Source organism: Eschrichtius robustus, chromosome 11 (assembly GCF_028021215.1).
Source record: "Eschrichtius robustus isolate mEscRob2 chromosome 11, mEscRob2.pri, whole genome shotgun sequence".
Lineage (NCBI taxonomy): Eukaryota > Metazoa > Chordata > Mammalia > Artiodactyla > Eschrichtiidae > Eschrichtius > Eschrichtius robustus.
In genome coordinates this window covers 18,098,359-18,114,817 of record NC_090834.1, presented here as the reverse complement: position 1 = coordinate 18,114,817, position 16,459 = coordinate 18,098,359, and the positions used below count along the sequence as shown (strand labels likewise).

General features: G+C 38.5%; 2 protein-coding genes across 3 annotated transcripts; one reads left to right on the top strand and one right to left on the bottom strand.

Annotated features, from left to right (window-relative positions):
* Nucleotides 1-5,983: 5,983 nt before the first annotated feature.
* On the bottom strand, nt 5,984-6,597 carry C11H11orf71 (chromosome 11 C11orf71 homolog). Its single transcript, XM_068556023.1, has one exon. The coding sequence runs from the start codon at nt 6,438-6,440 to the stop codon at nt 6,045-6,047; it is 396 nt and encodes a 131-aa protein (XP_068412124.1). The 5' UTR covers nt 6,441-6,597; the 3' UTR covers nt 5,984-6,044.
* A 106-nt stretch (nt 6,598-6,703) lies between these two features.
* On the top strand, nt 6,704-15,079 carry RBM7 (RNA binding motif protein 7). Of its 2 annotated transcripts, XM_068556458.1 has the most exons (6): nt 6,780-6,870; nt 7,465-7,588; nt 7,769-7,931; nt 8,572-8,659; nt 11,448-11,538; nt 13,662-15,079. In XM_068556458.1, the coding sequence occupies exons 3-6, from the start codon at nt 7,871-7,873 to the stop codon at nt 14,022-14,024; spliced, it is 603 nt and encodes a 200-aa protein (XP_068412559.1). In that variant the 5' UTR covers nt 6,780-6,870; nt 7,465-7,588; nt 7,769-7,870; the 3' UTR covers nt 14,025-15,079. The 2 variants fall into 2 exon arrangements, with proteins under 2 accessions (XP_068412558.1, XP_068412559.1); XM_068556457.1 differs by lacking the exon at nt 7,465-7,588 and having other exon boundaries at nt 6,704-6,870; nt 13,662-15,077.
* Nucleotides 15,080-16,459: the final 1,380 nt, after the last annotated feature.

Here is a 16,459-nt window from a genome sequence, read left to right as displayed (position 1 = left end):
GTCTAAAATATTTACTACCTGGCTTTTTATAGAAAGTTTGCCAATCCCTGTCATAGAATGATTGTGAGGATTAAATAAAATAATCCTTGTGGAAATAATTAGTAGCAACCTGGCATGTAGTAAGCACTCTTTTTTTTTTTTTTTTTCCTTTACCTGTCATCTATTTTGGACACATAGTTTCCCTCTTTTTAAAATTATAGGTAAGGGGGCTTCCCTGGTGGTGCAGTGGTTAAGAATCTGCCTGTCAATGCAGGGGGACATGGGTTCGAGCCCTGGTCCAGGAAGATCCCACATGCCATGGAGCAACTAAGCCCGTGCGCCACAACTACTGAGCCTGTGCTCTAGAGCCCGCGAGCCACAACTACTGAAGCCCGTGCGCTTAGAGCCTGTGCTCCACAACAATAGAAGCCACTGCAATGAGAAGCCCGCATGGCAACGAAGAGTAGTCCCCCGCTGGTAGCAACTAGAGAAAGCCCACACGCAGCAACGAAGACCCAACGCAGCCAAAAATAAATAAATTTAAAAATTAATTAACTGATTTAAAAAATTATAGGTAGGGAAAAATTTTAATACATTAAATATTTATGTGCATAAATATTTGTCCACATCTTGGATTAGATTATGTTCCTAGAGGCAGGTTGATTTCAAATCCTAAATACTCAGCTCTTGGAGAATGGTTAAATAAATGGTATAGTTATAGGTCAGAATAATATTCACATTTGGCCTCCAATTAAAATACAGAAAGTGAAAAGAGTGTAGTTCTCACCCTAACAAGAACAAACCAAGTAAGCTACAAAGGCATGGCTTTTTTTTTTTTTTTAATTGAAGAAAACTTATTTTGCCTTACCATAATTACTCTTATTCCTGCACTTGCCTTCCTGGAATGTTCCATTTTGCGATTTTGATTCCAAGGAGAAATAGCCTATCTGTGAAGTTCATTCATTCATTTAACAGGCATTTATGAAATATCTACTCTTTGGGCACTTAATAGGTACAAATAAATACAAAGATAAATTTAGACAAGTTGTCTGCCCTCAGACAATGTAGTAGGGGAGATAAGAAATAGATTATACCTCTATCCCTGGAGCTAGGTGTGAAGCCTCACCCCAAATACATGAACAGAGGATGAGGGAGAAGGTTCCAAGGAAAGGAAAAACCAAGGTGCTCCTATAGTTGAAGGATAACTAGTTGTTAGGTAGACAGAGTATCAGAAGTCACCACACTTTTCCAGTTCTGTGAGTCAATACATTCCATTTTTTGCTTAACCTGGTTAAAAAGGGTGTGTCCTTTGCAACAGTAAAAACTTTAACCAATCTGGATGGATAAAAATTTAACTGGCAGAAAATAAGAAGGACAAGCAATTTAGTTAAAAGGTCTAGGATAGGCAGAGACACAGAGGCAGAAAAGAGCAGCAACCCCCCGGGGGAATTAAGAACATGAAAGAAGGCTGGCAATATAGCTTGGTCAGATTATGGAAAGTCTTAGAAGTCTGTTTATAGAGTGTACAGTTTTTAAAGCTGCACTGCTTCAGTTACTTTCAGGTCTCTGGGAAGATGAAGACAATTATTTTTCTCCTCTGATTCAGAAGAAGTGTATTTGAAGGAGGGCTGCCTTCAGATATTCCAGTGAAATAAAAGCCAAGTAAACAATTATTTTTTTAACATTACACTATTGGCATACTTAATAACTGCACCTACCCGTATTCATCAGGGGACGTTCCTAACGCCTTTCCTTAGTAACAAAGCCGGTCTTGATCCTCAGTGGCTGGGAATCTAGCCACTAAGCGCATGCTTGCCTCCATCCTCCCACCCACTCACCAAAGACGTAGACAGGTACCAGAAACCATGTGGAATAAAGATGGCGTTGAACTCTGTCAAATCATGAGTGAGGAAACCGACCCACCTGCGTAACTCATAACATTCTGGAAACTTATTAAATTCCGCCACACCATATAAAGATCCATTTCTAATACCTGACGTGGGGAGCCAATGGAGCCTCTTAGGTAGGCAGCATTTCTAATTGTTTCTGTAGAACTGAGGCTCCTCAGGAAGATAGGTAGTACGTAAAAAATTTTAATTTATGGACAAATGCATTTGTGAAACATTGGTTAAAATGAAGTTACACAGGTTTCCTTTTCTAAAGGAATTATCAGACCCTTTAACATGTTATTACACATTATGACACCCTAAGAAGGTGATAAAACATGCATTTGTCAATTTTATTGACCTCTTGTCTTTTTTCCAAAGAGTATCTTGTATTCTAGTAGAGGTTCTATGGAATATACTATGGGAAACACTGGAAAAATTTATGGTACTGTAAAGTTATAGTTTAACTATGCGATCAGAGAGATATGCTTTGGGCTTATTGATCTGGAGCTATATATATTTAGGATGCAGAGAGACAGAAGCAAACAAAACGGGATAGACGTCCAGGTAAATACAGTCCAGGTGATGAAAGTATATATGGAAACATAACATAAATACATTGTGAAGATAAAACGAGCAGGACTTTGCAATTGAATGGACATAGGCGATAAAGATAGGAAATAGGTGGTATGAGGTCGTAGATACTCAAACTTACGCATTTGGTTGGCTAGGAAAATGGGGAAAATTGGGAAGACAGAAGCTGCACCTAAGTGGGATCTAGATAGGTTCATCAAAGGAATAAAAGACACAATTTTGTTCGAAATACAGTTGAGCCTCACCATTGAGTCTACCTACTCTTCCCTCCCATAGGACTTTCCTCCTTTTCTTTCTTTTCTTCCTGCTGAGTTACCCCTCTTAGAATTAGGCTTAGCACCAAATCTGGCTATTAAGTGAAAATCTCCTTGGCCTCCTTTTTTTCTATACCCCAAATGGGCATTCTTTTTAAGAGTTTTAGAGCTGATGAATGGAGGAAGTAAATATACTAATAGGACTTCCCTTCGACACATACTAGTCAGTTGCTTAGTATGATATAAAAAACAATGGCCAATAAGAACAAAAAGGAAGTTACCATGGCTTTTTAAAAACTTATGGAAGTATTAATTTGGGGGACTTTTTGTCTTAGAAAATTCATCTATTTTAGAATGACAACATGCTATACTTAAGCAGTGATATTAAATTAAAAGTAATTTTGTACATTAACATATGGATTTTTAATAACATGGACTACTCTTGGGAAAACTTAGTTGTTTCATTTAAAGAGGTTTATGTTGGTCTTTGCTTCCACAATACAGTCTTTGTGACTCTAGGCAGATGCTGTAACTTGGACACCAGTGCAGATGTTAAAAACAAGAATTTAGACATCCTTTGGCTCAGATTTAAAATCATGGAGCATTGGGACTTCCCTGGCGGCCCAGTAGTTAAGATTCTGTACTCTCACCGTAGGGGGCGAGGGCTCGATCCCAGTCCGAGGCACTAAGATCCCACACGCCGCGTGGTGCAGCCAAAAAAAATAAAATGATGGAGCATTAATGTGAACAAGGTTCTCCTCTTATCAAACAATTTTTTTTCATATCATTTTCTTTCTGGCACATATACACTATTTATTATGCAATCAAAGCCCTACTCCTGATGACCCTATGTGAGTACAAACAGAAATCAAGTCACTCCCACTGGGTCCTCTTCCTCTTGTGTGCTTTTGTGCACGTTTATGCCAAACTTTTCCTCCTTTGTTTACAAATCTCAGCCTTCTTTCCCTGAAGCTAAGGAATATGCCTCGAAGGTATATTTAATGTTGTACCATCTCCTAGGGTGATATGATCCAACGTGGCTGCCTAGGGCAGCCCCTATTTATGCCTATTGCCTAAGCATAACTAATTGATAGCCCCCTTCCCCTCTCAAGTGCCCTGGTTTGCACAGTAAATATGGTCATCCTACCTATTCGATGTATACATCCTATACAAAAATGTATACCTCATTTTTCACTTCTCACCCCCCCAATTCTCCATTTTCAATTTTAATCAAGTTTATGATTTAAAGAATAGAATTAAAGGTTAAATGGAAAAGAACTGAAGAAGTCATCTATGACTTTTCATCTTATAAAATAAGAAGTCTTATTTCATACTTGACAGAATTTAGCCTCTATGTGAACTTTGGAGAGTTAATTTATTACCCTGTGACGTGGTATTTTCCACCATCAGGCATCTCTAAGTTTTATGAAAATCCTTCTTACCTTCGGCCTTAATTTCATTATTCTTTCCCAATCTAAAACTCTTAGCATGTAGGTTTGGGATTCTTTCTCAACCACACCCAGCCTAAGGAATCCATATATTATGAATTAACTTCTTTTCAGATATCTATTGATAGAATAGCATCAGTTAGCTACTATCTTTGCGAGAATTGAGAAAATAGTCACTCAAGTCATTTTTGGTGATTCAAATGAGGAACCTGGGTTGAATGGCTACAAGGCTCTATCTAGCTGTATGACCTTGAAAAGTTTACTTCATCTCTTTGTGCCTTGGTTTCTTGGCAAAAAAATGAAAGTATAATACTTTTGTTATGGGCTGTTGTGAGAATTAAATGACATACATAAAGCTCCATAAGAGCAAAGACCTTATCTATTTTATTCACCAGTTTATTCTAAGTGCCTAACATAGTTACTAGCAGGCACAGAATAAGTGCTCAATAAATATCTGAATAAACAATGAATAATCGCCTCTAGCACATTGCCTTGCACATATTACACATAGCTACTATCCTTTCAAACGATTTTCTATGACCTGGTTTCCAGACATCTCACTGTGTTGGTCACTCTTACAGAAGCTCTCTGGTTTGTCAATATTCTTCTTAAAATGTAGTTCTCACAATTCAATTGTTTGGTGTGTGGTAATTTTGCTTTATCTGAACATAATTACAGACCAGAGTCCGCTGGGAAAAAGCTACACTGCCTGCTTACATAAGAGTTGCCACCTACAAAACCCACTAATTTTCTCCCAATACCACCCTTTAAACCTTGAGGTATGTATGGTTAAGACAAAATTATTAGCAGATAAGGAGCGATCAGCCAGATCAGGGAAGAACCAGAATAGTGCAGTATTACAGAAAGCCATGGCGACCAAGGTTTATTTTCATCACTGCACCTAATGAACAGTCCAGTGTGGTGATTTATGAGCCTCTCCATCTTGAGTACACTCCTTGATCTCCTTGATAGCAGGGCTATGTAAAGTTCATCCACAGTGCTTAGCACTGGGAAGATCTTCAAATACTATTTAATAGTGGAATGGGAAAAGACAAACGAGAAAGCTTAAGGAAGATGCTAGAGTGAACAGATGAGCAGCTGCCTAAGAGGAGACTGTAAGATGAAGGTTTCCAATTTTTGTGTAGTTTGGGACAAGATTCAGATTAAGGAAGCTGGGACTGAATGCGAGCAATAAAGTGACAAATATAAGTGTAAAAGTTCATTTGGAACTTTTGGCAAACAAAGAAATGTAAATTGGTTTAATAATTTGAAAGAGTAGCAAGGTTTAGGTTTTGCTTTTGCTGTTTTAGTATAGTTGAGACTGAAGTTTGTAGATATTCCTTAAGAAAAAGTGCAGGAGGGGAATGGAAGAAATCTTAAGGACAAGATGATAGAACTGTTGGGCCACAGGGGGGAGGATACGCCACAGTAATAAACCAACAGAAGTAAAGGTAAAGGGAATAGTCTGAGGTAGAAAGGTAGGCATGTAAGGAAACTCGGAATTGTAAGTCTCAAAGTAGGAGAATCTGCCAGGGAGGAGGTGTAAGACTTGGTGGAAAGCAAGACAAATTTGGATCCATTGTTGGGAGGATAAAAGCATTATTGACCTCTGGGAAGGATGATCCCATCCTTTGTGACTACCTCAAAAAAATCTCTGCAGCTCCTCCCTTCCGATCTAATCATCATGGCTGTTTAAAACCATCTGAATCAAGTAACTGTAAACATTTTACTTTGCGCTAGGCTAGAGTTAACAGGACTCCCACGCATTTTTATATTAAACTGAAAAGACGTCCCTCGAAAAATAAGACTTCGGTTGCACCAAGAAAGTATTTTAGAGAAGCCTTGTTCACAAGCTAACTGAGGGGCGGAGCGAGGTATTCATTTTAAGCTGAAAGACGGGCTGCGCTAACACCTCCAAATGCCACCAGACGCTGTTGCAGGACACTTCTTAGGAGGTCGAGTTTAACCGCAGGGCCCGGGTAAGGTGAGAATCTGGCTCGGCGGCTTTGGCTCCGCGCCTCCTGTTCCCTTCCCTCTATAAAGCGGGTCGGGCTCCGGCCGCCACCAGGCGCCCGACGGCTCTCGGTCCGGAAGTTCAGCCGCACAGTGGACCGAAGAATAGGTTCTGGAAGACTCTCCTCGGGACTGGTAACGAGGACGCTGTCTCCAGAGACCATCGCCAACGCTAAGGCCGACGAGTTGAGGTCGCCGTGGGAAGAGCGGAAGGCCACCAGGCCTCTTCGATCGCCGGCAGACAGGGACACATAGTTCAGGGCCATCTTCAAACACTGCCCGCAGTATCTGTGTTACGTCCCACGGTCAAGGCAGGCTCTTCGCGGCTCCACTGATCAGTCCAGCCGGTCTCGAACACTGAGACCGACTTCATCGGAAGCCATCACCTGAGCGGCTGCGGATCAACAAGCCACCTTAACCCAGCGCTCTCCTCAAGCGCATGCGCAGTCCGTCAGCGCACGACGACGCCGCTGAGAAACGACGTGATTGACGTTTACGTCTGTGACGCCTGGGAGCGCGAGGACGTGGGGTTTCTGAGAGTGCGCAGTGGATGCGTCGGCGGCGACCCTTCGGTCTTTTTCGGGAGGGGGCGATGCTGAGATGGGGGCGGCGGCAGCCGAAGCGGATCGTACTCTCTTTGTGGGCAACCTTGAAACGAAAGTGACAGAGGAGCTCCTTTTCGAGCTTTTCCACCAGGTAAGCGGCTGGGATCAGCCTTTCCCTTTCGTTTTCCGGCCCGGCTAGGGCCCGGCCCAATGGCCATCCCCGCTTTCCTGGCTCAAGCGGGACGGTTCGTCCCGGCACCCGACAGGTGGGCGGGCTGGAGGTGGGAGTCGCGCTTAGAAAGGGAGGCGCTCGCTACTTGTCGCTTTATTAGAAGGATCCTGGTTAGTTCAGGCCGAAGTAACGACTAAAGGTGGTGGAGGGTCCTCTATCGGGCACTCACGTGGTAAAGAGTCAGTGCTCTTAAGCGACCTCGTACGCGTGGGTCCTTCGTTGAGCTGTGCTTTTCCTCTTCCTGCTTTTCTCATCTTCCGCTTGTAAATTTTATTTCAATTTCTTTCTTAGTATCCGTTTTCCACTTAAGCTTCTTACGAAGTTGCAACAAAGACAGACTCAAATACTCTGTAGGAGAGCGGCACTGTAGTGTTTATGTATTAAAATCTGTATCAAGACGCGTTAAACCTGTTCCCTCCAGTTCTGTCTTTCAACAACTGGTAATGTTTGTTTAGTCGATACAAAAGTGAATTTTTAGTCCAAGAAAACTACTTTCTCTTACTCTTGATAAAGGTTAATTTCCACGCAGTGGGATAATGATGGATGTTGGTCGCCTTGTTAAAGTCATAAAGTGCTGTGAAATGTAAATTCAGTCGGTGATTGGGTTTCCGGTTCCTTATGGGCTCCCTCCCTCCAAGTAAGTTAATCTAATTTTCAGTCATTTCTATAGGATCTTTAACCCAGATGGAAATCCGAGTGTATCCATTTTTAAAATTAGAGTCCCTGGTTACATTTTTGAATTTTTTAAACTTTGTAAAAGTTGAGTATTTTCCTGAAACTGCCTTACTGAAATTCTGAAAACTTTTTTTGTCTGTAGGCTGGGCCAGTAATAAAAGTGAAAATTCCAAAAGATAAGGATGGTAAACCAAAGCAGTTTGCGTTTGTGAATTTCAAACATGAAGTATCTGTTCCTTATGCCATGAATCTGCTTAACGGAATCAAACTTTTTGGAAGGCCCATCAAAATTCAGTTTAGATCAGGTAACTATTCACTGATGATGTTTAGGAGAGAGGTTGCCGCTTTGTTTGTTGTTTTTAATTTTGTTATTTAAAGAACCTATTTTTGGATGAAAATGCTTTAAGCTTTATGAATAGTAAACTTTATATATCCCTGAAAATGGGTAACATTGACAGTATGGATTTTGAAAGCTGTAATTTTAAAATGAGAGTTAAAATTTTAGTTTGGGTTTGTGAAAAGGACATAAACTTTATTATTAAAATGACTGAGTTTGGGTTCACGCTCTAAAAGCACAAGGATTATTTCCTGAAAATACTTTTCCTGACTGCTTTGTAATTTACTTTTACAAATTTTGATGCGTGATCATGTGAGGAAACTTTCCTTGTAGTGAGTCTTACAATTTAGTGTGGGGATCAAAATATTATGGCCAGATTGGGTATTTATACATTGGAAAGTACCTTATTTGGAACCCTTTGTTTTGGGTATATTTGGTATTAAACACTTAACAATTTTCACTCTGATGAACTATAAAGCAATCTACTGAAATTTGAGGTTTTCACTTTTAGCCTATGTCTACCTTTTTTGGAGTGATTGGGCTGAGGGATACAAAATTTCAAATTAAGTTTTTTATCAATAAGAATTTCTCAAATTGTTTCATTTTAGGAAGTAGCCATGCCTCACAGGAGGTCAGTTTGTCATACCCCCAGCATCATGTTGGAAGTTCAAGCCCTACTTCCACATCTCCTAGCAGGTAATATTTCTCACCTATTTTTAAAATCATTTATCAGGAATTTTTTTAGGCAGTGACCTCAAAATGCATAATGAGTGATTGGTTTCTTTCTTTATGCTCCTACCTCTTAATTCTTCTGCTATATTTGCTATGTTGGATTATAGTTATATATGTATCTATTTTAAGGGGACTATAAGCCCATTATATATAGTTCCCTTAAAATAGATACGTACATAACTATATTTATGTTCATTTGTAAAGACATACCCACACCCACATACATGTATATAACCGAGACAAAATTTCTCAAAACATTACTTAACCTTACTACTTGTAGTACCCTCTATTTTCTATTTTATTTTATTTTTTAAAAAGTCACATTAGTTTTATGACCACTAAATGGTTGTTGCTTGCAGTTTAAAAATACCTGTTAGTAAACAGACTACTGGACTAAGAGTTCATAGAATTGGATTCTAGATCTGTCTCTACCAATTGTGTAATCTTGAGCTAGTCTGTGTCCCTGTCTTTCCATTTGTAAGGAAAAGAAGTTGATTTGAATGATCTCTAAAATCCCTCTTAGCTACTGAGGATTAGAAGAGGTACCATATTTATATTTACTAATAATTTTCTTTGGGGAGGCTGATATTTTACCAGGGACAGTTTCTTCCCGGTATGTCCATAGAGCTATTTATCAATTTATGGCTTCATTCAAGAAAGAGTTAACAAATACCTGTCACCTGGCAGGTTCTTCACCAAGTCCTTTGCACCTATGATCTCATTTATTCCTCACAGTAGTTTTATGAGGCAAGGATTATTATTATCTCTACCTTATGTATGAAGAAAATGAAGGTTGGAGGTTAACTTGCTCAAGCGTGAACTGCTCATAAGCAGTGGGCTTGTTTTCAAACCCAGGCAGTGTGATTGAGCATACCCACCATGATATGAGTAGAAAGTGTCTAGAAAGTTTTAACAAGGAGAGATAAGTGAATGAGGACTTGAAAGAGGGCAGTGTACCTAGATCATAATGAATAAAAAATGGAGAGTAGTAGATGATGCTGTTGAAGTAGATAGAGGCAGATGATACAGGGTCTTTCTTATAGGCCCTAATTAGGATCTTGGAATTTCACCCTAAGAACAGTAGGAAGACATTGAAACGTTTTCAGTAGGGTAGTAAGAGGAACGGGGGTTTGTATTTTAATGAGTTAGTTGGTTGTACTGGTAGAGAATGGATTAAAGGGGACAAGGGTCACTAGGAAGCTGTTGGTAGCAAGGTATTGGTGTTAGTAGCAAGGAAGCTATGGGAGTGAGGTTGCTGCTTTGGATTAAGGTGGTGCCAAGAGCTGGAGAGAAGTGGGTGGATATGAAAAGAGTTTGGAAGGTGAAATTGTAAGAGAGCAATAATATGAAAAGGGTACCCTCTTAGAGTCTTTTCTTGCCAGCTGAAGTTAATTGTGTTTAAATGCTTTTCAGTATGGTTGGAATTCGAAGCATCTCTAACCACTTTTATGGACTCTTGAAAGGTTATCTTAGGTGGAGGGGAAAAAAAGAGTTTTTAACCCTTCTTAGAAATTCTTGGGGAAAAAAATATACAAGTAAATACTGTAGTTTTAATCAAACACTAGAGTGTACCTGATTTTTATACTCTCTGTAAGTAAAATTACACTTTTTACCCCCTTAGCATACAGGTACGTAATCCGATTTCAGAAAACCCAAAATATGGCACTTCCCTGGCGGTCCAGTGGTTAAGATTCCGCACTTCTACTGCAGGGGGCACGGGTTTATTTTTATATATATATTTATATATACATATATATATACATATATATATATATATATATAAAGAAATAAAAGGTCTTTTTTAAAAAAAGTAGCTTTCTTTACAGCGTACAAATAAAATCAGTTCTGCTTAAAAAAAAGAAGAAAAAAAGAAAACCCAAAATAAAAAGATCTAAACTGTAAGATAAATCAGTTGGTGATTTGATTCCAAAGGCATATTTTAAAATAAAATTAAAACCTTTCTGAGTTTTTCTGTAGAGCAAGTTACCTCTATAGGAAGTGAGGAATAAGGTTTAAGTCCTTAAGATTAATATTCTGTTTATGTTACAGAACTCCTTACTCCCCAAAACCTATTATTATTTTTTCTTATCTCAGTAAAGGTCTACCTAATTGCTCAAGCCAAAAATCTAGATTTTTATCCTTTATTTCTTCTGTTTCCCTCACCTGTTATGTCTAATTGATCAAATCCTTTTCATTTTAGTTCTCAGTCTAGGCCTTTGCATTACTGGCACAGGTATTGACGATTTTTTTTCTATAAATTGACAAAAGTTTTTTTTTCTATAAAGAACTCGTTTCTTCTGCCATTGTAGCACCGCACAGATAATACCAAAACAAAAGAGCCTGGCTAAGTTCTTGTAAAACTTTGTTTACACAAACTGAGTTTGGCGCACAGGCTGTAGTTTGCTTACCCCTGCACTAGTCCTTCCCTCAGCTGGAGTGCGTTGCCTCCAGGTAATCTTGTTCAGCTCAAACTTCAAATGTCTCCCTTTTCGAAAGGCCATTCCTGACCAGTCAAGCTGAAGTAGAACCCCCTATCTCTGTCACCTCAAGTTGCTCTTTAGTCATTTATTACTATATCTTTGTAACCATGTGAAATTGTCTTGTCTGAATCCTTACCCCAGCTCCATGAGAGCAGACACCTTGTTGGTCTTGTTCATTCCTATCTTTGAAGACTGTGTCTTGCCCAGGATGGGTATGTAGTAAACATTTACTGAATGAATGATCCTATGTTGGTTTTCTTAACTTTTCACAGGTACGAAAGGACAGTGGATAACATGACTCCATCAACACCGATAATTCAAAGATCTTTCTCTTCTTCAGAAAATCTTCAGAGACAAGCAGTGGTAAACTGATTTTTCAACTCGAGTTGCTAAAAAACTCGTACTTAGTTCAAACATTCATTCTTAATTCTTAAGTTCATTTCTTAAATTTTAGTTAGACTAGCATGATCTTTGTAGATCACTCATTTTAGTTTTCACTGGGCTGAAATATATATTTAAAAGATTGAAGATAAAAAGAACTGCTTGTCACATTTGTATTTTTCTTTAACCATTGTTGGTGTGATGTGTGTGTGTGTTGCAAATATTGGATACTCATTCTCTGATGTTCTTGCAACCTGTGCCGAGTAACTTCTTATCATGTACTGTCTTTAATACTTAATACGTTAATATACTACAGTCTTCTAGACCACCTCCCTTGTGAACATGCCATTTTTTTCTGTAATAATATCACCAGTGATAAAATCTTAGGTATCTTTTGCTGTTGCATCTTTGTCTTTGATCAGTCTCCAGATCCTTCATTTTTTTCTTTTTCTTACATTTGTTTCTTCCTTTTTATTTTCTTTGCCCAAATCACAATCTTGAATTGTGGTCCCTAGGCTTTTGTATTGCACAGGTCTGCAGAATAAAAATATAAGTGAAATAAAATAAAATTGAGAGACCAATCTAAAGAGATAATCAACTCTTATAAACATGTTATATATTTTCCTTATTTTGCTGTAGACCATTAAAAAAAAACCATCATTGGCTAATGTCTGTCCACAGGCAGAATTTGGGAACCACTTGTCTAGTCACTTAGTACTTATGTCTATTTTCTTCTCACTAGTCCATCTCACACACCATTTCAAAATTACTATTATAACTCTGTTTTGCTTATCTTCCTGGTGATTTTTTTAATATAAATTTATTATTTTATTTACTTATTTTTGGCCGCATTGGGTCTTCGTTGCTGCGTGCGGGCTTTCTCTAGTTGCGGCTAGTGGGCTTCTCATTGCGGTGGCTTCTCGTTGCGGAGCACGGGCTCTAGAGTGAAGGCTCAGTAGTTATGGCAGCGCATGGGCTCAGTTGCTCTGTGGCATGTGGGATCTTCCCGGACCAGGGCTCGAACCCGTGTCCCCTGCATTGGCAGGCGGATTCTTAACCACTGCGCCACCAGGGAAGCCCTAGCCTTGTGTTTTTTTTTTAAATTATTAGCACCTTTAATTATTATTTATTTATTTATTTATTTATTTTTGGCTGTGTTGGGTCTTCGTTTCTGTGCGAGGGCTTCCTCTAGTTGCGGCAAGTGGGGGCCACTCTTCATCGTGGTGCGCGGGCCTCTCACTATCGTGGCCTCTCTTGTTGCGGAGCGCAGGCTCAGTAGCTGTGGCTCACGGGCCCAGTTGCTCTGCGGCATGTGGGATCTTCCCAGACCAGGGCTCGAACCCGTGTCCCCTGCATTAGCAGGCAGACTCTCAACCACTGCACCACCAGGGAAGCCCCTAGCCTTGTGTTTTTGCTCCCACTATCTGATTCCAATAAACCTTTCTAGCCTACCGTCCATTAGTCATGGATCATGAGATCTATAACCTGTCTTAGCCAGAATTACTTGCTATTCTATGAACCTATTCTGTGTTTCCCTGTTATTTTTGTTTGTGCAATTTTCTTTCCTTGACATACCTCCCCCTTAAAATATTTTCTTTAAAAAACTCCATCCAGGGAATTCCCTGGTGATCCAGTAGTTAGGACTGCACGCTTTCATTGCCGAGGGTGTGAGTTCGATCCCTGGTTGGGGAACGAAGATCCTGCAAGCCGTGCGGCATGGCCAAAAAAAAAATTTCCGTCTATACTTCTAATACTCAGATCATATGTCGCCTTCATTAAATCCTTCCTAAAGATACTGAGCTTTTGCTTTTAATGTGTTCATCATACAGTGATTTACATTATAGTCATTTTGTATTACTTCTTCCCTTCTAAATTGTATTCTGGAGGACGAAGAGTAGTAGTTATGTACAGATATCTTGTAGGTATACATTGGAATTAACGAAGCTATTGTACTACTTTAGTTGTGTTTACCTTAAGATTCAGCTGGCAAGAATGATTTTGCTTTTCCATTATTGTGTTCGTTTAACCATGGCTTGATATCTGTTGCCTTTGCTATCTAGAAATATTTGTGGTTAACTCATTTCCTTCTTTTTCTCTTCACTCAGATGAACAATGTTTTGAGACAGATGTCATATGGAGGGAAATTTGGTTCTCCACATCTGGATCAGTCAGGATTTTCCCCATCAGTTCAGTCACATAATCACACTTTTAACCAGTCTTCAACCTCCCAGTGGCGCCAAGATACACCATTATCACAGCGAAAAGTCAGACAGAATTGTCATCCCTATGTAGTGGATAGACATTATAGCCGTGAACAGCGTTACACTGACCATGGGTCTGACCATCATTACAGAGGAAGCAGAGATGATTTCTTCTATGAAGAGAGAAATCACGATGGCTGGAGCCATGACTATGATAACAGAAGAGACAGTGGTAGAGATGGAAAATGGCGCTCATCTCGACACTAACAAGTGTTAAAGGGATGTTTTCATAGGGTCATTCTAGGCCCTTTTTGTTAAGTTGTTTCTGGGAATGTTTTCTTAAACTCTATAGAGCAGCTTTACAAGTTGCCACATTTCTTTATGAAATTTTTAAAACCTAATTGCAGTCCAATACAGAAATGAGAATTGTGGTTCTAGTTTTATTACATTAATAACCTTTCACCTCAGGGTTTTAAGAAGAGGAAAGGGTTTTATGCTAAAGAAAGTGCCACAATTCCTAATCATTTTAGACAGTTGAGGAAGGGATGTATTATATGTATTAGTTGTATTATGAAGCAAATATTTTAATTATCTGTTATCTTTTTGTATTGCAAGAAATTTCTTGTTAGGGAATCAGATTTTGGTGTATATAATGGAAAACATTCAAGTTGATAGTCTGAAATGACTCAGTATTTTGTTACTAAATGAGAAAATGTAAATTCAGTGATTCATTTTACTAACATTTGAGAAAACCTTTTGGTCGAGTTTGGGGATAAATCATATTATTTAACTTAGAGAACTTAAGTGTAAGTTCTGTGACATGATCTTGAGTTTTACTGTAAGTGAGCGTACAAGTATACATCTACACATGCTGGTTCATTATAAAATTTTAGAATTTGCTCATTAAATCATGTTTGATGTATGACTGAAGTCACTCAGGAAGTTAAATATCTCTAAATGTATTTTTTTTACAGTAAAAATACAGTGTTAATGTAAATCTTTTTCTGGAAGAACAAAAATGTAAATGCATAGTCAGATAAAATAGTAAAATGTTTTACTGAAAGTATTCTTTTTTGGGAAAAAAAGGTTCACGAAACCTTTTAAGTGCTGCCTCTATCACTCAAATTTCTAAAATTTTAACATGTTCAAAGTGCAAGGGCACATTTTATTATGGAGATTGTACAGGGTTTTTTTGTTTTTGTTTGAACATTTGAAAGAATTTAGTCTAAAACACTTTGATTTAAAATTTTTAAAATCTTGTTTAACAAAACTTTTATGTATCAATATGCCGTTTCCCTTTCATTGTAGAACTTGTTTGTAAAAATTCATTCCTTGAAAAATTTGGATCCTTTTTAATATTAACCACAACATTTGTACTATGTTTCTTTTTAATATATTGAAAACAAAAAGGAGGGGTGTGTCTTTTTTATTGACATCACTAACATTGTACACAAAAAGCTAGCAGCATACTTTTATTCAGTGATTGCATGGTGTTAATTAGAGTATCCTGAAATATACCTTTTGAACATATCGAACTTATATTTTAGAATCAGATTTTCAGTAACACATGGTTTATGTTTCTGAGCACTGTAAACTAATTTAGTTACTCTCCCTAGTCTCCAGGAGTTTGTACATTTGTTTTTCTCTGTTTCTAAATGCGTGTAGCTTTTCTGAGTCCACCTAAATGGAGCTAGCTATCCAATTACTCAGCACAGAACCTTAAAATCAAGTTTCTCTTTGCTTAAGCAGTTTCATAGTAGAAGGATTTGTTTCCAATGAGTCTGTTACTTTCAGGTGTCTTACCTATATGAAAATTTACTCAGTAGCATTTGTAGGTATTAACAAAGATAATACTGCTTTATTGCAACTTATCTGTGGCTCAGATCTGTTCGTATTGATTCACAGGTGACCCTGGTCCAGAATAATTTTTTTCTTTTTTAATGGTTTTTGGGACACCCCTTGTGAGGTTCCAGTGAATCTTTTTCACTTCATTCTCATCCAGTTGAAAGTAACCAAACTAAATGTATGTACTGTGTAAAGAGATAGAACAGGACAGCCACAAAGAATTGAGTATAGCTGGTGAGACAATTCACCGAGGTATTGAGAGCTGCAGGAGTAGAAAGGAAGAGTGTTTTTATGGAAAGCAGCTTCTCCCAGAGTGTGTTCCATGAAACAGTACTCTCACAAGTGTTCTGCAAAAATAACAGGGTTCTGTAGTCAAATGTATGGTAAACATGTACTATCTAACACTGTGACTTTCTCTTAATGAGAAAGTGCCATAAAGCTGACAAGTGCTGCAGTAATGTTTATACCTAACAGTACTTTTTGAACTTACTTGACCCTTATTTTACCCTTTTATACATAGTACATTAAGATCTCCCCAAAGAATCTCTGACTCCACCCTTCCCCATCCAATCAGTCATCAGAAAATTTTATACCACTTTCTGATTATGTTGTGTAGGCCCATCTTATCTGTATCCACTGCCACCATCCTAGAATGGGCAGTCATCATCGCAACAGGGTTATGCCAACAGCACCCTAATGTTTACATGCCAATTTATGTATTCCTATAGTATTCCCTGTATTTCTCTTACAGCCTTTTTATTGTATTAAAATTTTATTTTTACTTGTATCTCTCTAGATGTCTCCATGAAGTCCAGGACCTCATCTTTTTCACCACTGAATTCCTAGTATTCAGTGCC

Coding starts and splice junctions, on each gene's coding strand:
- RBM7 (XM_068556457.1), top strand. CDS start 6,775: ATGGGGGCGGCGGCAGCCGAAGCGGATCGTACTCTCTTTGTGGGCAAC. Junction 6,871..7,768: donor TTTTCGAGCTTTTCCACCAG/GTAAGCGGCTGG, acceptor TTTTGTCTGTAG/GCTGGGCCAGTAATAAAAGT. Junction 11,539..13,661: donor ATCTTCAGAGACAAGCAGTG/GTAAACTGATTT, acceptor CTCTTCACTCAG/ATGAACAATGTTTTGAGACA.
- C11H11orf71 (XM_068556023.1), bottom strand. CDS start 6,440: ATGGCCCTGAACTATGTGTCCCTGTCTGCCGGCGATCGAAGAGGCCTG.